This window comes from Punica granatum, chromosome 3, assembly GCF_007655135.1.
Source record: "Punica granatum isolate Tunisia-2019 chromosome 3, ASM765513v2, whole genome shotgun sequence".
Taxonomy (NCBI): domain Eukaryota; kingdom Viridiplantae; phylum Streptophyta; class Magnoliopsida; order Myrtales; family Lythraceae; genus Punica; species Punica granatum.
The window spans coordinates 2,094,603-2,115,976 of NC_045129.1; the positions used below are offsets into that span (position 1 = coordinate 2,094,603).

A 21,374-nucleotide genomic window follows, 5' to 3' on the forward strand; every position below is an offset into this window, starting at 1 on the left:
CAAATCCATCCAAAAAAGATTCATTGTCAAGAAATTTTCTAGTGGCTTCTCACATTCATATCCTAAAAATACTAAAATAACTATAGAAAAAAAAAGAAAATAAAAATATATATTGTGGGTTGAGAGAGAGGTTACATTATGTAAAGGGATTAAAGAATTGTGGGGGGTTTATGATGATCAACTTATTTAAGTTGTATTACAGATGAATTTCGTGTTCAACCTACAATAGCACATACACGTCATTAGCTTATATTGCCAACTCTTCTGTAAGCTTTCGAAGAGAGAAAATTAGTTCGAAGAAGTTTCCTTCCCCTGTTCGCCGATTTCGGTATCGGCTTCTCCTTCCTTTTGTTATCCTTTCCCATCCTAATTGGACATCAGGAGAAGTGAAAAGTTTCTATATGAGTATCACAGCCTAATGAGCCCCCCTTTCGAATCAGGTTTGTCACTGTGAACCCGAGCGTTCATGCTCCGGGAAGATCTGCAGAGTGGAAACACTTGCACACGTTAGAAGCCGCTATCAAATGGGTTCAGCTGAACTGACCGGTTTCAGTTACCCATTCTAGAAGAGCTCACTACCGAACAAGTGACAATAGGAATGAGTGTCATACGTGAGCGAGCTTGTCACTGCTAATGCTTAAGGATCTATGCTTCAGTTCTCCTCTGTGGGTTGTCATCTCATCTAATATTTCCGAGTCATCCACCTCCATACGGGAGTCTTCATCCGAGGCCCCTTCAACTCCCTGTTTAATTCAAAGTTCGTAACAAAACAGATGCAGAAGATCAGTACAGGTTCGAGGATGCTATCATTCAGTCTGAAGATGTTATCTACTAGCCTTCCTTTTAGTGGTTTTCTTTTTTCCTCTGTAAATACCGATGTAAAAGCCACTGAGTTAAACGAAGCAGGAGGTCAGTTGTTGATCAGTATTTACCGCGTAACCAGCTGGAATTTCTTCGTACTCTGCTGCATCCAGCTCGTGGAGGTAAAGTGGGTGGAAGAACTTGGGAAGCACGTGTTCCCTTATGCTTATCAGCAAAAAGAAAGGCAGTGGGAACAAAATCCCGGCAATAGGTATCCACGTGATTCCGAAACATAAGACCAGATATATGAACTGGAAAGTCGTGAATGCCGCCATCGACTTGTATGGCACCGACTCGACGAATGATGCGTGGGCCCCTTGGAGGACCCTGCCAACAGTTAAAAAGTATCACATCAGAAAGCAATGACAAGTATCCATATCAAGCACCGTTTGCTACTCCCTATCATGAGCTAAGCAAATGAAACGGAAGAGTAGAGGTGAATGGGATGCATAGTAAACTCACTTGAATCGGCGTCCTGGAGGAACGAAAAGGAGTAGAATCCTCTCCCAGAATTGGTTTCCAGGAAGACTGTCGATGGCCATGTAAGCGAAGTACCCCCAGAGGACCGATGTCGGTATCTTCCTGATCAGAGGCATAGCGAGCAGTGAAGCTCCCACTAGAAGGGATTGTAGTAAGTTGCTCACTCTCTGCTCATTGACTCTGACAGGCAAGTGAGCGTCTATGTGCTTCGGGTCGAAGCTGCCTTCTTTCCAGCTCTCGTCATCGCTTTTGAGCACCGCATCCTTCAACTGCTCAAGATCCTTAGTGGCAGCATGCTGCATCAGAAATGCCAATTTTAATACTGCCAAACATAAATAGTTTCTGGAAGGAGAAATATTATGCATCTCTCGCCATATCTATGTGCATTCATCTTGGCATGAATAATATTACGAACTGAAAATAGAATCTGAGTTGCCATCAAATCGAACTGTGCTCGATTCAGATGTGAACATAGTAACTTACAGCTGGGGCTTCATCCATTTCGATGAAAACCTCCTGCATCCTTCCGTAGATCTCGTGCTTGGTAGCTTGTTGCTTGATGCACTCCTTCGCACTCTCAACCATCTTCTTTCTAATCAACTGAGATTGTGGGATGGTTATACAATTGGAAGTAACTTTTTATATAAGCTGACTCCATACATATCTTTTGCATACACTCACCTGTTTCTTGAGGGTTGCTAGACTCTTGGTATGCATCGGAGACTGTGGAAGTACACCGTTTGATGGAGGAAGCCCGATCAATCCACACACGAGAGTCTGGTAAATAATTCAAACCGGAGAAGAATGTGTGAGATACTCGAGCTATGATAGTATGGAATGGAGTCAAGGGAAGATTCAGACACTCACCATAATTCCGAGAAGTAGGATGTCATAATGGTAAGCCGATGGGTTCTTGAGGTTGAATTCCTTCTGCTGTGCCATTTGGGAGGCCACACTGTGGTCAAAGAAGTAAAGACCTGCGATCATTATTGCAGGAATGATGGCTGCAAATATGTACTTCGCTGACACCTTTCCCATGTCCTGCAAATTTCAATGCCAAGAAAAAAGTTGCAAATGAAAAAAGTCTTCCGCGGCTTGCTACCAAAGAAGAATGGTAATCATCATTCATCACAATCTATGAGTTTTATCCCGATGATACGGAGTAATGAGTGACTAGGTTCTCTGAGCTAACTGGCATGAAGAATTAAGATGGGATCTGTGTCTTCTTTGTTGGATCACTCCATACAAACATCTTTCTTGCAACTAGATTTTGCCATGGTTTCATTCTAAGAGCATGTAGTAACTTCTAGAATGGAATGAACTAGAATGTTTTTTGCACCGAAGAAATGCCGAAATGAGGTAGTAGGATTACTTGCGTTAAGATGAGAATGGGCTTTCTAAGAAAACGATCGATATGTACCTTCATCACAGACCAGTGCTGCAGAGAAGAAGAATCCCAAGGGAGAGGGCTGAAGAGTCTCCTCGGAATCTCTGAAGGAACACTGCTTGGTACGGAGAAAGCCATAGCAGACCACAGCAACACTAGCAGAGTGACGCCGTAATCAGCTATAAAGCTTCGGAGCCACCCTGGTGAAAAAATGGAAAATCAACTCATAGGCTAAAAAATTCCGGGGAAAGTAAAGCACAGTTCCAGAATCAGCGTCCCACACGATTGAACTGTTGTAAACAGATTTGTCAACCATTTTTACGAACCTGAACCGTATCGCCATGACCTGGCATCTCTGCTTTTCCTGGCAGTGTAGAGGAGGCCAAATGAGAATATAACACCAAGGAGTCCATTCACATAAAGCCACTGAAACTGAAATTTGTCTTCATGCGGGTTTTCAGCAGCAGGGACTTTGAATTCGCCGACGACACCCTGCATATCATTTACATCACGGAGTTTTATGATATTTTGTTTGTTTGGTGTATATTCAAGATCAGGACGGCATGTGCCTCACCTTAATAAACTCTTGAAAGAACAGAACAGCAATTAACATGCCGAACAGTTCCCCCGCTACCCTCGTGAATTTGTTGATGATCGTGCAGGCATTGAATATTGCAAGAAAGATGAGTAGAAGAGCCGTCCATACACAGACCCTGCAATGGTTTTCCCATTCTTACAAGTTGATTTGGCTTCCAAACATTCTCCATTTTTTAGTGTTCTCAGTTTGGCACTCTCCCTTGCAAGAAAACATTCTCCAGAAAACTCGAACATATTGAATCATTTGATCATGAATGAGAAGCCTTTTCCCCACCAAGTTCCACCAAAGATCATGAAGCATGAAAAGCCGATTGTACAAGAATCGGCTAAACTTTGAAAGCTTTTCATGAATCACAGGAGAGCCATAGCAGCTAGCTGCTGCGATCAGCGTATAGCTCAGGTTTCCAGAAAAACTGAAAATAGCTTTTAGAACATGGTCGTCGAGGGATATGTATGTTACAGAGAAGGGGGAGAGAGATTCTTCTTACCACCCGGCCCATGCCAAGTAGAGCTCTTGCCCGAGATCAGGCTGTTTCTTGGCGAAATTGTATAAGTAAGCATACATTATCACTGTGGGCTCTGCCACCCCAAGGATCAACAGCGGCTGCCCCCCGAATATTGAATGTATAATCCCACATATAGCAGTCGAAGCAAGAGTCTCCACGGTGCTCAAACTTCCATCTGAAATTGTCAGAAAAATATTCGTTGAACAAAAAACCAGAAAAGTGAAATGCTTATTTCAATTAGCTGAACAGGAGAGAATTAATAATGCATCACACTTGTTTCTTTACTGAGCTGCTCTCCGAATGCAATCACTGGGAGCGCCGATGCAAAGAATATGTAGGTAGTCGGAGCCAAGATCCTGCAAAGTAAGCGAAAATGAATCAGTGTGAGATTTTCCTTGTGACATACCTTTTCACCTTCAAAATGGTCGAGCTTTACCTGGCTCCAGAACAAAGAGCACCGCACCAATCCTGCTTGTAGCATGCTTTCCTACCTCTATAGTCCTGTATAATCCCTCTGAATGGACGTCTTACGTTGTCCATGGCTGATCTCGATCGAACAGAAATTATTAAAAACAAAGTTAGAAATGGACGGCATACAGAATCAAGATACAATACAATGTTTATTGGGGTTGGGCTTTTAACTAAAGATCAGGACACCAGGCTAGTCACTTGGAACGAGAACAAAACGCTTTCCGGAATTTCTAACAGCTCTGTATCTTTCATCTGAATTATGATGTATCGAATATTTCAACTCAAGATTCCTCAATCTGTTTTCCTACACATTTTTCTTCGTTCTTTTCCATCAAAAGTGAACACTAAAACTGTTACCGGTAATCGTTTGAGAACTATCTGCCACTAGCGGCGTAAACGATCATATGGAAATTTGAATGATGATCGGTGCAACATATATATTATTTCAAGAACTAAAAATTCAACGTCGTATCAAAATCAAAACATGAAAAGCTTGCCAATGATGATTCTACGACAATGCGGCGATCTCAAGGCGGGGGAAGGCAGACAATGAGCATTGTCAAGGAGAAGGGAGAGAGAGAAAGAGAGAGGTAGCAACAGAACGAACCCGAATCCCAAACCTGGAAATTCGACGCCGATCGATGAATCGGCGTCCTTTTCCCCGGAGGAAGATATCAAGGACTTTTCCAGCCCCGGCTTCAATCAGAGGATCATACACAGACCCTGAGATTTGAAACGCAATTTTCAAGAAAAGGAGACAAAAACAGTAATTGGAGGGAGGAAGGGAGAGTTTGTTGAAAATGGCTAAAAAAAGTTAGTTACTTTGGCTCTTCTAATTTTTTTTTTTCCAGTTATTTTATTATTATTATTATTTTTGGGTTGGGAAGGAAGGGGGATGGGGGACATCTAATGACAAGGCTGGAGATGGCTACAGCATCCGGTTCTCTCTCTGTCCTTGTGATTGAATGTACAACACCGCGCGAGTTGTGCTGATGATGTCCCAACACATTGGGCTGCTGCCACGTGGCTCCCTTCCGTTTGTCCAGGAGCCCATTTTCATGTCTGTAATCTGCATCTTTGTTTGCCCATTTCCGCTCAGACAATTTCTACGTCACGGAATTAGTTACCAAGCCAGGAACATGGCTGGACCAGGAATCGTCTGCAGTTGCAAATTGTGCGGTTTTGTGTAGCTAACAACCGAGATCCGGTCGTACCATATGGGTTAGACAAGTTGAACCGAAGAGGTCATACTTGTCAAAATCAACTGCCCCGAGTAAAACTGAAATGGGTGGAAGCATACTGATCCGAGCTAAGAGGATTCATCCCCGTTCCTCTTCTACTCCGAGCTTAGACAGTTCGTTTCTGCAAGTTCCGTTCATCTTAGCAAGGAAGTGCATCTTGTTTTTTGTGCTCTTTATGTCCACCGGGGAAGAAACTCGTTACTGTTAGTGCAACAAGAAGCTCCTCCTTAACATTCATGGTTTTCCTGGAAATCACACCATTAAAACTTCTTCAACGAACAATGCCCAATTTTTCAGAATCGGGATTTGAAAGCCGGATTCCTTCACCAGACCTCCCAGAGCTCTCTGTTCTTTTCATTCATCGTATCTCTCTGATTAAGTAATCCGGCATCACAGTTTCCCGTGGTGTGGGATTGAATTGTCAGATCAGGATTGCGAGGGCTAACGGGAACGCGATCATTGGATCTGTTGGGGTTAGGGATGTACTCAACCAAACAATAACGCAGCAATTAATCTTCCTCCCCTTCTAGTGTAATCGAGATAGGAACTAATCAAATCAACCAACAAGCAGTAAAGTAAAACAACACCAAGAATTTTACGTGGAAAACCCCAATGTGGGGAAAAACCACGGGACCAACTCCGAATCAACGATCCACTATGAAGATTATACAATGTCTTTCATCAAGGGTAAACCCTTGGATCACCAAACTCAAGAGAAACACTCTCTTGGATCACCCAAATACTAAATTCGTCACCCACACCGGGTGGTTCACAAAATCAGCTGAAACAGCACCTACAGAGCTCGAATAGAAATTCTGACCGTTCAGAAGTTAGCCCCACGTGTTGTGAAGCTGCTGTCAAAATTTCGTCCCAATCGGAGTTCGTTTGATGTCCCGATCGAGGTTTGATCTCCAGCTGCGCGCTGCCCCTGTTGAGCAGAATTCTCCTCTGCTCTTCCTCTGTTCTGCTGTCTGCTGTCTGTTTGCGGCTGCCCCTTTTCTGCTGTCTGCTGCTTCTTTCTTCTACAGCCTTCTCCTATATTCTTTTCTGCCGCTACTGCTATATATATATATATATATATATATTATATATATATATATATATATATATATATATATATGCCGCCTAACAAATATAAACCCTAACTAAAATGGGTCTTGGGCCTATTAAAGCCCGATAAAAGCCCAATACAATTTGAACCCAACTTCCTCCAAATTGGAGGGAAGCCCAACAGGATCAAACACAGCACAGCTTTCTATGTAGGTTACAATGTGATAAGACTCTTGCACAGAGAGCCGGAGGTCCTTGCCGGGTAAAATAACTGAAGTACAAACCGGAATGTTTGATATTTCGTTATTTCACAACAAGTGGATTGAAGACTCCGTCCTAAGATCAGCTAATTTAATCCTTCATAGCTATCGAAGCATAGAATAGAAGAAAAGGACATGCACAAAAACTGTGCTCAGAAAAATCCAATTTCTGCATTAAACCGATCTCATGAGTGAGATCCCAATATCCCATTGCAGGTGCGAGTTTGATTCTCCCGTCGGCTATGATAAACCTGACAATGACTCTGAATTAATCGACTGAACAAGACGATAGCGATGAATGGGTATATGAGACACACGAATCCAATTTATCAGCCTACTAGAATGGCATACATGCCATTTTGATTAGTTCGAAGTTCCAGCAGGCACACGAGATGGGAAATAAGATTTTAACATATCTGATGCCATTTGATTCCATTACGAATTCTGTCTGGCATAGAATGCCAGACGGAGCCATATCCTACGGATTCTGTATAGACAGACAACATTGTACGATCACGGCAAATGCCGACATTTTCTTTACAAATTCAAAAACAGTTGAACAAGCAAATACAAACAGCTGGTTGCTCATATAACAAGCTAAACGCTGCACTGATCAGAGTACACACACACCACTAGTTTCAGTCTCAATATCAGCTCTGCCTCATCGATCATCATAGGAGCTTTAACATCTTCAAGCGCTCCTCGTGTTCTGGGTCCAGTTTGGGCGGGGAGTAACAACCGCGAAGATCCTCTACGATGTACTCCTGCAATTATTAATTCAGGTAAAAATATTATTCCTCCACAAGTTCATGTCATTTGCCTGATGGAGATTCTACAAGGAACCCTCATCGCTTAAGTACCTGGGTGAGTTCCCTCTTGGTGAGGATGTGATAGTGCCTCTGCCATATCCTCTGAATCGCCATGGTCGCAGCAAGGAAACCGTAGGCGATGCCGAGAATGGCAAAGATAACAACAAAAACGACTACCAGGGCAAAGCAAGCCTCCATGGAAGCGGGAAAACAATCCAAAATGCCCCACCCATAGCAGCAGTTCTGGCAACCCGCCATTCTCGGGTCATTACTATTCAGGGAGGAGCAATGAAGTATGATGCCAAAGAACCCAAGCAGCACAAAGAAGGCCAGAACGCCTGAAGATTGATCAATAGTTGCAGTCAATTTAAGTTGATGCCATTCACAGTACAGACCACAGCAATTGAACCCAGCAATGCATGAGATGAGCAAGCAATCTAAGTTGAAGTTGTAATTTCTTCAAAAGAAACAGCCAACAAAAACAGTCTATCAAATCATAAGACAGGAAAGCGCATGCAGAACATGATACCGAGTTGGAAATCGGGTCCAGAACTCAACAACTAACTTGACCATTTTTTCGGAGAATCAGAATCAGCATTATATTGAGTAAATTAAAGCAGAAAATTTCATGTGCTCCCTGGTTAAACAAGCAAAGCTCATCCTTAAAGACCCTGCATTTCCATGAGAACCTTAAATACTCAGAGCAGCTGTAGTTTGCAATTAAAGTTCTGAAGGTCACTGCTTTAGACAATAAAATGAACAGCACATTATCCGAGAACAAGAAATTGATGTTTACCTATACAATAGTAAAAAGGAATCGGATGTTTTGACAATATGCGATCCCAACCATCACTAAATGAGTTTCTGAAGGCTCCATCTTTATCCATAATGTATGCAAATCCACCAATGACTGCAATTACCTGGAAAGTAGATTTATAAACACAATTAATCCCTGGTATATAATTGTTATATTTCATGAGAGTGCAGGGGGAAATGTCATGATTTCTCAGGCTGTAAATGTGGAGAGGGGTCTGTAAGATGACTCACAGTCTGTACAGCCAAGAAGACTAGGAAAACATCCCTAGCCACGAAAATTCTGAACTTCACTTTACGCCAGGTATTATCCTCGAACAATGCAACACTAAGGTGAAACATCGCTTTACAAGTGGTGCAATGCGAAAAGGCAAATCCTTCCTGTTAATCAGTGAATGTAAAAGGCTGTATCAGCAGCAGAGAATTATTGACTTCTGCATTCAGTGAGTCAAACCGGATACAAGATACCTTAACCGAGCGCCAATGATCCAGACAGGAACGATGTACAAATTGCTGAGTGCCTTTGCACATGCATGGAGATATTAATTCATCCTCTACGAATTTAAGCAGCAGAGCAAAGATCAGGACTTGCAATGAGTATGTAAGCTCTGGTGACAGAACACTGTCACTCTCGAGGCAAATGCGAGTACAAGGAATCGAACACTTAAGAGACAACCAATGAAATCCAAATCAACTCATATCAAATTACAGCACGACAAGAACGGGGGTTCAACCTGGCTCACAATCACTCTCGAGGCAAATGCGGCAACAAGGAACCGAACCGGCCTCGACATCATGGTCATCATCAACAGCATCATTAATCTCACTCAATCTTCCGATGCTCGAATCACCTTGGTTCTCAAGCAAAGGATCGGAGTCACTGGGGTAGCGCTGTGGCTCCGGTGGCTCCAGCTCCACCTCCGCCTTCATATCCTCCACAAGTCACGAGCTCAGAAACTCTACTGCAGCACGATCAGCGTTCAATCAAAACCCTAGAATCATAAAAAAGACAGGCCAATTCGAGCGATCAACTTCGAGATACAGCTCAATACAAACTCGTGATATCAAATTCTCCCGATTTCAGCATCAAATGTATGTTGCTAGTCAAGATAGAGGTAGCGAATTCATTCTGGGAGCAAGGGCATGTTCAGACGAAGCCGATCATTGCAATCGACCGCGTGAATTGGATATTCAAGGTGATTGGGAAGTTGAGCAAGGAATTGAATTGCCGGAAAAGTACCTGGGATTTGCAGGGAATCAATGGCGATGAAGTCTCCGGTGACTTCGCCGAAGGCGTCAACTAATGAATCATATCATTCATCATATAAGAAAGAGAGGGGGGTTGGCGGAGCGAGAGATGGGATAGGCTTCGGACAATTTCTATTTTTAAATTTTTTTTTTATCCTCTATTTTTCTTTTGTACCCTGTTCGGATTTAAAGTTATGAAGCCATTGGAGGGTGAATTTTGGAGAGAGTTAATACAGAACTAGTTGCCGGCCCGCTCATTGCACGGACATGCACTTTTAATTAATTCTTTAAATATATATATATATATATTGTGAATAGTTTTAATACTTTATTATATACGAAATGCAACTATAAAATTAAATATTCATTTATATATATACGCGAGATAAAAGTAGAATTTCGAAGAAAAGACATTCCACATTTACAATGTGTAAAGATTGGCAGAGGCCTGTTTTCTTTAAATTTGTTCAGGATGATGATCCAATATATGTAATGTTCATATGTATAGAAATAAAACTAACTTAAAAATTTGGTGATCAAGTGGATGGCATGAGTATTTTCTAGCATCTAATAGTCTTTGTTATGATAATATATATATATATACATATATATGAAGGCAAGATATGAGGTGGGTCCGATTAGATCACTTCAGAACGTTTCGTTTCTGAATAGAATTTTCTCGATTTTTTTAGTTTTAAAAAATTTAAATTATCTTTGATTATAAAATTAGCAACAAAATCCTTTGAGATAATATTTTATTTTTAAAAAAATGAAAAAACCATAAAATCATTTGAATACTAAGGTGATCTCCGATTGAAAGTAATATGAATTTTCCAAATGAACTTTTCGGAATTATTTTTAATAATTTTTTAAAAGATAACTCATCATAAAATCTGATTTTTTGATTTTTTTTAAATTTTTAAATTTATATATTATTTAATAATCTTGAATTTTTCATATGAAAGTTAATATTTCATTCCAGATGGCCTTAAAATGTTCCGTTTCTTAATGAATTTTTTTGTTTTATGAGTTTTTTAAAAAAATTGAAATTAAATTCAATTATAAAATTAACAATATAATCTTTTAAAATAATATTTCATTTAATAAAACCAAAAATACCATAAAATCTTTTGGATAATACGGTGATCTTCATTTAATGCAATATAAATTTTCTAAATGGAACTTTCTAAGTTTTTTTTAAGTTAACTTTCGGAATTATTTTTAATGTAAAATATTTTTTAGAAAGATATCTCATCATAAAATACCATTTGTTGATTTTTTTTAAAAATTTTATAATCTATATATTATTTAATAATTATGAATTTTTAAAATAAAAATAATATTTCATCACATAAATATCAACTCGAAACTAAGTATCATATTATTATTTTTATAATCTATATAACATAATGTATATTGAAATAAATGATTTTATTATATGTATAGATATTATTTAATAATCTCGATTTTTATCAAAATATAAATGATATATAATATGTTAAATATAGTTTGCGGACAACTTATTATTTTTATATATTAGATAATACTTATAAATATGTATAAATTAAAAAAATAAATTTTGTTCATATTATGATATATTTTGATTTTATAAATATGAATTATCACACACATAAATAGAAGCTTAATCAGCTCTCATACACCCACAACTTGATGCGAGCTTTTATGTCTCTATCTATATGCAAGTGAATTATTAAATTTATATTTTGATTTTTTTCTCTCATTTTTTTTAAATCGAAATTCATTTATTTTTTCTATTTTTTTAAAAAAATTCATATTTTTTTTAAGTTCATTTATTTTATCTATTTTTTTAAAAAAAATTCATATTATTTTTTAAGATTGGTGATGTGATTTTCATCTCTCGAAAAGTATTGTTACCCCTATACATAAACTCTCATAAAATAAGTTCTTCTACCACTAAATGCAAATATTATTTGTTTTTTTTGTTATTTTTGTTTCACTTTTGATTTTTCAAGCAATTTTTCTTTTTAATGATAATTTTTTTAAACTAGTGGAACTATCACATGTAACGCACGAGTTTCACGACTAGTATATATAAAAACAAGATATAAAGTGAGCTCAACTAGATGACCCCATAATACTCCGTTTTTTGAACGGAATTTTCTCAATTTTTTGAGTTTCTAAAAATTTTAATTAATTATTTTTTATAAAAATTATCAACAAAATCTTCTGAATTTTTGGTTATAAAATCATCAACAAATAACATGAAATTATTTACCCAAAAAACTTTTGGAAATTAAAATCTTACAAATTTTTTAAAATATAAATTATATTTTTTATAGATTCTTTTCCTCCTAACTCTAACTACTTATTCTTAGGAGATTACGAGGATCGTTACAGACAGAATTTGGAGACTATATGCCAGCCCTATTGCTTTCCTATAAGATTAAATTTACGGAGAACTTCTTCCTTCTCATGGGGGAATCATGAATGTGCATCTATCAGTTGGATATACCAGCAAAGAGAATCGCTACCAGCAAATGTGAATTGTTCAATTGTTATTGTTTCACTTCAACTTTTTTCTTCCATGTGATTAAACTTATACGAGTAGATGTTGAGCTTTCTCTTTTAGATTAATTAACGAGCAAGTGATTAAGGATCTGGGATTTGGCTCCATCATTCTCTTCAGGTGGGTCCACTAATAAGGAGGATTTTTTTTTTCTGTTACCAATTGGGGTTTTGGTTAGCGGAAGTTATCTATTTCTCTTCGATCTTAAAAAACTATAAAAAGATAAACAACAGCCACACTTAGCTAACCTCCGAGAAGAATTATTGTTCTTAAATTTTGGTTTTCTTTTTTATCTCACATTCTTTTGTTCATATTGATAATCTAATGTAAAGGAGATACCACCGTATTATCCGAGGTTTGTTATCTTTCAAAGGTTTGGTTAGATATGCCTTATTGAACTCTTAAGTTTTTCTACAACGCTGAATGAAATTTTCTCGATTTTAAAAACAATAATCTTTTAATCTTTTAACTTATATATTATAGATATAAATTTGTGGGATCATTCGTTATTTTCACGATTTCTTGGGTGAATATTTTCTTTATTTTTTAGCTTTCTTTAAATAAAATAACATGTAAAATTTTTATTTTTTGAAATCTTCGAAATATATAAATATATATTTGCGAGACGGATCATAATTTTCTTGAGTTTTTTTTTATTTTTTTCTAAAAAATGTAATTTTAATTCTTTAAAACATATGATATTTATGGGACTGGCTTTCTTTTTCATTTTTGCATTTCTAACACATTATTTATATAATAAAAATAGAAAAAGAAATCATGTTATATCACGTGCAGCGCAAGGGCTCCACGACTAGTTTATATAAATAAAATATTAGCAAATAGTAAAGATAGAACATGGAGTTAAATGATTAGAATAAATCAACAAATGAAATCTTAGAATTAAAACTGCCATCAAACATCTCATTACTTCATCCATTTCACTTTCAAGTAGAGCCATGTACTATTTCTTATGATCAAATATATCATAGTACATATCAGAATTTGGGAACCTAAAAGTACATATTTTTTTAATTTTTTTTTGGATAACAATGATCTATCCTAGATTTTTTGGTAAAAATGCTCCATTTTTTTTAAGTGTTCACCACCTTATATTAAAAGTTGAATGAGCAATCTATATTCGACCTAGATCGGCCCACTTCTTAATTAGTAATAAATTTAGGATTTTTGGGAATTTGAAGTAAATATTAATTAGGATCTTTTGAATTTGAAAGAGTTAGATGGATAGGAAGGAGAATGAACATATGACTGCGAATCGATTCAACATTCATGCGAGAAGTTCTTAATTAATTCTTTATTACGATTGCAAAGTTCTTAATTAATTGTCCATTTTTCTTTGGGTGAAATAGGAAAACAAAGAGTTTGAAGCTTGTTATGTAATCGAGAGCTAAGAGTTTGACATATGGCACCATCTTATTAATTATGGGATGACACATGACAAAGTCTCGTTGAATACGTCTTTTCATTTTGCTATTATATATTATATATAAATTAATTACAAAATTGCACATTAAGCATGCAGAAATTAAAAAAAATTAGTTAAGACTAACATTATCAAATAGTTATATACGTTATGCCTTAATATGCTTATCAAAAATCGAACGAATTATGTTTTAGATATCAATAAATAATAACAAATCATTCATATCATATTAAATAACATGCAAATTATTCTGATAATGTAAGCAACTGAATCTAACAAAATATAACGTAAACAGTATGGGTAAAATAGAATAATCACCAACAATTATGAACAATAAATTGGACTAAAGTCCAAGAAAAAAAAGGGAAGGGAAATATATACATAGTTTTATGAATGATGAAGAAAAAAAATCATGTTAAAATATGAATGAAATACAAAAATAAAGTGTGTGATGTTAAAATTTTTTACAATAAGTATATAAGAATTTCATATGCCAATTAGGATATTAATAATTTTATTTTAAATATTGCATAATATTTACCAATTTTCAACAAAAATACGATTTCAACGCAAATATGTTAACGTATAAAAGTAGAATAAAGAAAAAAAATCAAATATCAAAGTACTAATATGAATTGATTCAAACGGTTCAATACTTGTTCTCCCGAGTGAGTTCTAGTCCGAATATTGTGAAATGGAGAAAATCCATGATTGTGAGATTTGTGCCCTCTTAGTGTGCCAACCCTGTTCAAACTAAACTAGTTGTGCCCATTTAGGTTTCTGAATACCAAGTACACACCGAAAGAAAAAAAAAAAAAAGGTTTGAACTATTGTTTTAGATATCAGCTCGTTAGTTTATTATTAATATTATATATAATAATTTCGATAATACACCCCTCATTACTATGCATAACCCGCAAACCAAACAACCGGTTAATGTGAAATGGACGTAATATATAGAACTTGACTGGACTCTGAGACTCGCTGGGTTTGCTTCAGCCATGGGCCATGGGGGTCCTCCTTACGGGCGAGGTCTGGTTTGGGCTTTCTATCGCTTGCGTATTACTATTATCACATCTCTTGGGGACTCTTCGCAATAATCAAGTTCGAGGTCCTTAGTCGATTCCGGGCATTCGCTAACAAAGAAAAGTCTATGAGGAACCTAGAGTCGTCAGGCCGGCCTCAAGCCATCGCAGGGAGTACCTAGACTCATGGCATTTCAAAGTGCCCCAGGGAGGTATGTCCACTGGCACAAGTGAAAGTCGAAGATGTGAAAGTACAGAGATAACTTCCAAGTTCCTATTGGTCTTTTATCGACGGAGACACAGAGAATGAATACGCGCTCTTTTACAGCGATTGGACGCGCTTACTTGGAGATATTAACCGAGAAAAGAATGTACTGCATTTTCATGAATTGATTCCATGCCAACAAAAAGAGTATTGTCAATGGTCTAATCTCAATGCCGAGAATGTGTAAACAAAAAAGCGCAAGCGATATAAGAAACTAAACTAAAAGACAATCCTCAGCGAGAGACTCGGCAAGGTGGTCCGACTTTTTCTTCCTTGTACACATTACTCCATGAAGACGGAATCCATAGACCATCTCATGGAGTTTTGCACATTCACATAGCATTGATTACAAATGAATTGAGAAGCCAGATGCGCAAATAAAGCCATGGCTCAGGGGAAATCTTTGTTTCCATGCTCTCGGTGGCTAAATGTAAAAGAAGCACGATATGCCCGTAGATGGAATAAATGGGCCTTTACTTCCAGAGCTTGCGGAGGGACATGTTCTTCTCAGTCTCTTTCTTCATGACCTTGGCCACCGCCATCTCAAAATCTTCCTGGTTGACATGGACCCTCCGCTCCCTCAGAGCAAACATCCCAGCTTCGGTGCAAACAGCCTGCACGAGAACACGAGCATATGAGGCATGCTGAAACCGTAACTTAAAAGTGTCAACATGAACCGCACTCTCTTGGTTCCTACTGCAATTAATCGCCGGCAACCCATCAAAAACCTTCTGCGGTTTAGGAGATTCAACTTGCAGAGGAGGAAGTTTTGATTTCAATGCAACGAAGCTTTTGATTAAATTCAATAAAACTGGTCCTGATTATAATTTTGCGTCCAAATTGTGTGGTACTAAATCTATACTCTATTAATGATCTAACAGATCCCTCTCCGTGGTCCAGTTATCTTCTAACCGAAGACTTCTTCAGCAAGTGAATCTATGATCATAAATCAACAGCTATTTAACAACCCTTTTTTTTTCCAGCACGAGTTAGCCAAAAAATAGGGAAAGCACGGGATATCTTCATCCTAAACTACAGAGAAAATATTTTGACATACCTTAAGCTCCGCACCTGATGCACCATTCATCTTTTCAGCAATCTTCTTCAAATCAATCCCTCTCATGAGATTCATTCTTCTCGAGTGTATCTTAAGAATATCCTGACGAGACTGCATATGCACAGCAATCGGGGTTACTCATTGATGTAAGACCAGCAGTATTATGGAGAACATCACATCATCGGAAATAATGAATGGGAATAAACAGTACCTCCTCATTAGGATTTGGAAATTCAATTTTCCGGTCAATTCTTCCTGGTCTTAGAAGTGCTTGGTCTAAAATGTCAATACGATTTGTAGCCATCAGAACCTGCAACAAGAGTGCGTGTATCAGGTCATCTATCATGGATAGCCAACACAGACATGGCAAAGGTTATCGCTAGGCGGAGTACCTTGATCTTGTTTGATGCTTCAAATCCATCAAGCTGGTTGAGGAGCTCCAACATAGTCCGCTGCACCTCACTGTCACCATTACCACTTCCAGATTCCATCCGAGCAGATCCAATGCTATCGATTTCATCCATGAAGATTATAGACGGAGCATGTTCCCTAGGAAAAATTTGACACTCATAACATCCATAGTAGACATTCGATTAAGCCTCAGAGGCAATTTTTCCAAGCCAATCGAATTTCTTCAATAGCAATTGCAAACAAAGAAAGTCCAAATTTGAGAGCTCAAACCACTGAAGAGCAAATGCTCCAAAAAGGTTGGTTCCCAGGATGCGATGAACACAACTTCCAGAAAGGATTGACAAAAAAGCTAAAATATTTTGAAGGCCTCCAGAAAAGAGACAAACCTTGCCATGACGAATAATTCCCTAACCATTCTAGAGCCTTCACCAATATACTTCTGGACAAGTTCAGAACCAGAGACCCTTATGAAGGTACAATCAGTATGATGGGCCACAGCCCTGGCCAGCAGTGTCTTCCCAGTACCGGGTGGCCCATACAATAGGACACCCTGTACCCAAGAGTCACGTGTTAGAACATAAAACATAGAAGAACACAAGGACAACGTCTCAGTCTGATCGTAAAAAGATCACTTACCTTAGGTTGAGCTATTCCGAGACTTTCAAACAATTCAGGATGCTTGATTGGAAGCTCAATAACCTAAAACAAGTACAGGGAAAAGGAGCGGGGTGAGTTCATGATTGTGAAAGTGAACCAAACTGAAAATGCCAACCGGAGGGAACCCCAAAATTCAGAATATGCAAAGCAAGAATAGAGATAGTGAATAACCTCTTTTATCTCCTTAATCTGCTGGTCAAGACCACCGATCATGTCATAAGTAGAATCGGGAACTTTCTCGACTTTCATAAGGTTGACCAGAGGATCCACTTTACTGGGCAAGATTAAATGCAGAACATAGCTATCGTTCCGGAGGGCAACCCTGGTCGATGGAGTAATTTTTGTTATATCAATGCTTTTGTCGATATCAACAACATATTTTCCTTCCGGGTGAACCTGAATGACAAGAAGTATGTCATATATGGGCATCTGATCTCAAAACGTCAGAAATTCTAGCAACAACGAGGCTCGTATACCTTGACCAGAACTTTATTTTTCCCCATGACTTTAACCACTTCACCGACATACGATCCAGGTTCCTGCAGTAGCTGCAGTTCTTCTCTGAGCATTCTCACTGTCCAAATTAGCAATCTTTTCAGCAAATTTTCGCCATTTGAGCGTAACAATAATAACATAGATATGCAACAGATCATAGAACCCGCTGCCCCGTGGCCATGCTTTCAATGCATTAAAAATTTCACTTTATCGTATTTCTGAAACTCAATACACTTGAGAAAACCTAACTGCGACAATTTCGGCTAAGCAGCTCAATGCCATGCCCTATTCCATCGAGTGCCTGTGCCAATTTCAACCAAAGAAAGGAATTTAGGCTCCCAGGATTAGTGAATAACCTCGAGAATTTAGCTCGTTTCGCTGAGCTTCGAGTCGGTTGAGGTTGTGCGTCTTCTGACGGACGAGGAGCTGAAGCTCGTGGATGTGCTGGACATAATACTGCCTCAGCCCCTCCCCTTGCTTGGAAGCCGACTTGGCCGAGCAGGTTTCATCCGCCATCGGAGCTTCTGCTGGGCTCTGCGCTTCCATAGCCACCGTCGCCATTGTTAGGATTGCTTTGTGATGTGATCGGAGAATTTGAGAGAGAATTTGATCGGAAAGGTTTCTTTGAGGTCACTCCAGTGGGAATTTGATCAGACTCCGAACCGCTGAACCGGACAATCCCGGTTCTTGGAATCCGGACAGAATTGCATGAAAATCCGGTTCAGTACTGTCTCATTGCATGATAATGCTATGAGTAAAACAAAAGATATATATATATATATATATGGTTATAAGGGAGAAATATGACTTAAGTATAAGAATAAAAATAGCAAATATAAATACAGATGTTTAAGCCCCACTAGCGATAATTGAATTTGAGACCTCATGATTCTTGATAACAACTTATGTTATTACACCAAATCTCCTTCCTCTCAACAAAAAATACTTTTAAACAGATAAATCTCAAGAGGCAAAAAATAAAAATACTATCGTGCTATCTCAATAAGCTTAAACTGAATAATAAGTTCACCAATAACTATCTATCTAATATTTAATCTCAAGAAACGGGCAATAAGAACACTTGATTCTAACTTGTTTGTAACGACTTCATCCATCTCAACCGAACAACTGCACACAACCCTCCTTCTTGACTCCAAGATTCCTTCTCATCTATCCATCAAGGCGAGGATGCCCGAATATTCGCCAAATGCTCGAATCGCTCGGTTCATCTCCACAGGCCGTGAACTATATTTGTATGCTCCAAGGAGCATCATTTTTGACATGTCTGTCTTTCAATTTAACGCTTCAAAGACTCGCGCCCGCTAATCCGAACCCCCGATTTTTCGAAATACATTTACATGAAGAAATTACATAGCATTAACTAGGGAAAGAAAACCATGGGAAACATGGGGAGGCTAATTAGTAATTTTCTTCTTTTTTGGGGGGTGAAATTTATTGCAACTGTAGCCGCAGCTGTCTGTACTGACCGACGCCATGGCCACGGCATTGAAAAATCTCTGTTCCAGTCCAAATCTCTCCTTCTCTCTCTCTCTCTCTCTCTCTCTCTCTCTCTGCGCGCAATTCTCAGATTGATGCCTCCATTTTTCTCCAGCTAGCACAGTCGGCCTCGTCTATGGAACGTGGGAGCTGAGCTGGTGAATCTCAATTTGGTAACTCTTTAGCTGTCTTCTCCAATTCTGTTGCGTAATCGTTTCACTCGGATCGTCTAGCCATTTCACTTCGTTTCATCCTTGAACGGAATCTCTAATTTCCCATATTTGGATTCCCTCGCCATCACCGTTATCCCCGGCGTCGGATTCCATTCCGCTGTAAGTCTGTTGAATCAGTTCAATTTTTCCGTACAAATGCCTGCTTGAGCTGCGTTCCCATTTGCCCTAGTTCGAGATCTTTGCTTGCTGCAATGTCGATTTGATCCTTTACTTTGATGCCATCCGAGTTCTTGCTGCAAATTTGGAGCTCTTGATTTATAGGGAGCTGTTTTAGTGTAGCCCTAGGTTTTGAGATTCGAGCAATGTCTTCGATTCGGTTCACCACGAGCGGGCTCGTCATAGGTTACGCGCTCTCCTCGAGCCTGCTCGCGGTGATCAACAAGTATGCCATCACCCTGTTCAACTTCCCGGGCCTCTTGACCGCCCTCCAGTACTTGACCTCTGCCCTCGGGGTCTGGATCCTCGGGAAGCTGGGGTTCCTCCACCACGATGCCTTCACCATCGAGACCGCCAAGAAGTTCCTCCCTGCAGCATTCGTGTTCTACCTCGCTATCTTCACGAACACGAACCTCCTCCGCCATGCAAATGTGGACACCTTCATCGTGTTTCGATCCCTCACTCCACTCCTGGTCGCCATTGCCGATACTGCATTCAGGAAGCAGCCCTGCCCGTCGAAGCTCACATTCACCTCGCTGTTAATCATCCTAGGAGGTGCGATTGGGTATGTGGCCACTGATTCGGCCTTCACTCTGACTGCGTACTCATGGGCAGTGGCTTACCTGATCACTATTACCACCGAGATGGTCTATATCAAGCACATGGTGATGAGTCTTGGGTTGAACACCTGGGGCTTTGTCCTGTATAACAATTTATTGTCTCTGATGATGGCTCCAGTGTTTTGGATCCTCACCGGAGAGTACAGTGAAGTCTTTGCTGCTCTCGGGGCCAATGCTGGGAACTGGTTCTCGTTTGATTCCTTCATCGCAGTCTCACTTTCTTGCTTGTTTGGCCTGCTGATAAGCTTCTTCGGTTTCGCTGCCAGAAAGGCGATCTCTGCAACAGCATTTACTGTCACCGGGGTGGTGAACAAGTTCCTAACAGTTGTCATCAATGTTTTCATCTGGGATAAGCACGCGAGCCCATTTGGAATCGTCTGCCTCTGCTTCACAATCATTGGAGGAGTCCTGTATCAGCAATCTGTCACTGGACCAAAGCCTCCAAGCAGCGACTCCAACCCTTCTAAGCAGATAGACAGCAAGAACGAGGGTAGTGATTTTGAAGATGACTCTCAGGGAAAGGGGATCTCCGGTAAACTCGCATCTGTATGAATGAATATAATTCTTGACGTATCATTTGTTAGTCCAAGCGACAGGATTCTTATATTATCAGGGCTTTTTAAGCAATCTGAGAACTCAGTGAGCTTTTCTTTCCGGAATATTGTGATCCTCCATTAGGATTAGGATCTGATTTTAATATCTATGCAGTTTTTTTTGCATCTCTTGCATTTGAATTCGTCATGATCTGCATTTTCGGTATAGCTTGGTATGCGATTGGGTTTCTTCAAATGTCGATCCAGCTGTGGATACGTCTGCTGATAACTCTTCAAGTCGTTCCTCTAATTTCCAATTTTGAAACTGAAAAGGAGCTCTTTCAATGTAGCGTAGTGAGTATCAATAATGAATCCTTTAAGTTGGAGGAGTCGAGTGCCTTGATCTTATTCTTATTGAAGGAGTGATCATACACTGCTACTAACACACACTCTGCAGCTCAACAGAATCACTTGGCGTGCACTAAATTGCAGGATCTGTATGGGCGGGCATATGTTCGCTTCCATCCCGCTGGTCTGTTTGAGCTTTTACACCTTTCAAGTTCTATCTTTCTGTATACAGGAATTGGGTGAAGTAGACCGTATCGAGACAGAGACCTAAGCCTCGAGTTCTCCAATGATATTGCATTCGTGACCTGTGCTCTTGTACTCGAAGTTCTTATCATCCCTGGGTTGGATCGAAATGCTTCGATCTT

The 21,374-nt window shown here is 39.1% G+C and overlaps 4 protein-coding genes across 5 annotated transcripts; 1 reads left to right on the plus strand and 3 right to left on the minus strand.

Moving 5' to 3' along the window:
- Nucleotides 1-58: 58 nt before the first annotated feature.
- LOC116202034 (boron transporter 4-like) lies at nucleotides 59-6,043 on the minus strand. The gene is made up of 14 exons (XM_031533542.1): nucleotides 4,910-6,043; nucleotides 4,268-4,373; nucleotides 4,105-4,187; nucleotides 3,814-4,006; nucleotides 3,303-3,441; nucleotides 3,055-3,220; nucleotides 2,762-2,928; nucleotides 2,209-2,382; nucleotides 2,023-2,118; nucleotides 1,825-1,941; nucleotides 1,324-1,637; nucleotides 933-1,188; nucleotides 612-743; nucleotides 59-481 (listed from the first exon to the last, which is right to left on the minus strand). Exons 2-14 carry the CDS (start codon nucleotides 4,369-4,371, stop codon nucleotides 446-448), a joined length of 1,977 nt encoding a protein of 658 aa, XP_031389402.1. The 5' UTR covers nucleotides 4,372-4,373; nucleotides 4,910-6,043; the 3' UTR covers nucleotides 59-445.
- Nucleotides 6,044-7,246: 1,203 nt separating this feature from the next.
- Nucleotides 7,247-9,883, minus strand: LOC116201891. Of its 2 annotated transcripts, none has more exons than XM_031533342.1 (7): nucleotides 9,716-9,883; nucleotides 9,210-9,467; nucleotides 8,944-9,029; nucleotides 8,710-8,856; nucleotides 8,459-8,582; nucleotides 7,714-8,000; nucleotides 7,247-7,617 (listed from the first exon to the last, which is right to left on the minus strand). In XM_031533342.1, exons 2-7 carry the CDS (start codon nucleotides 9,403-9,405, stop codon nucleotides 7,525-7,527), a joined length of 933 nt encoding a protein of 310 aa, XP_031389202.1. In that variant the 5' UTR covers nucleotides 9,406-9,467; nucleotides 9,716-9,883; the 3' UTR covers nucleotides 7,247-7,524. The 2 variants fall into 2 exon arrangements, with proteins under 2 accessions (XP_031389202.1, XP_031389203.1); XM_031533343.1 differs by having other exon boundaries at nucleotides 9,210-9,437; nucleotides 9,716-9,874.
- Nucleotides 9,884-15,091: 5,208 nt separating this feature from the next.
- On the minus strand, nucleotides 15,092-18,249 carry LOC116201674 (26S proteasome regulatory subunit 8 homolog A-like). Its single transcript, XM_031532981.1, has 9 exons — nucleotides 17,979-18,249; nucleotides 17,604-17,701; nucleotides 17,299-17,523; nucleotides 17,107-17,169; nucleotides 16,857-17,020; nucleotides 16,452-16,608; nucleotides 16,271-16,369; nucleotides 16,060-16,170; nucleotides 15,092-15,616 (listed from the first exon to the last, which is right to left on the minus strand). Exons 1-9 carry the CDS (start codon nucleotides 18,181-18,183, stop codon nucleotides 15,476-15,478), a joined length of 1,263 nt encoding a protein of 420 aa, XP_031388841.1. The 5' UTR covers nucleotides 18,184-18,249; the 3' UTR covers nucleotides 15,092-15,475.
- Nucleotides 18,250-19,118: 869 nt separating this feature from the next.
- Nucleotides 19,119-20,852, plus strand: LOC116200961 (GDP-fucose transporter 1). The gene is made up of 2 exons (XM_031531987.1): nucleotides 19,119-19,292; nucleotides 19,632-20,852. Exon 2 carries the CDS (start codon nucleotides 19,655-19,657, stop codon nucleotides 20,678-20,680), a length of 1,026 nt encoding a protein of 341 aa, XP_031387847.1. The 5' UTR covers nucleotides 19,119-19,292; nucleotides 19,632-19,654; the 3' UTR covers nucleotides 20,681-20,852.
- Nucleotides 20,853-21,374: the final 522 nt, after the last annotated feature.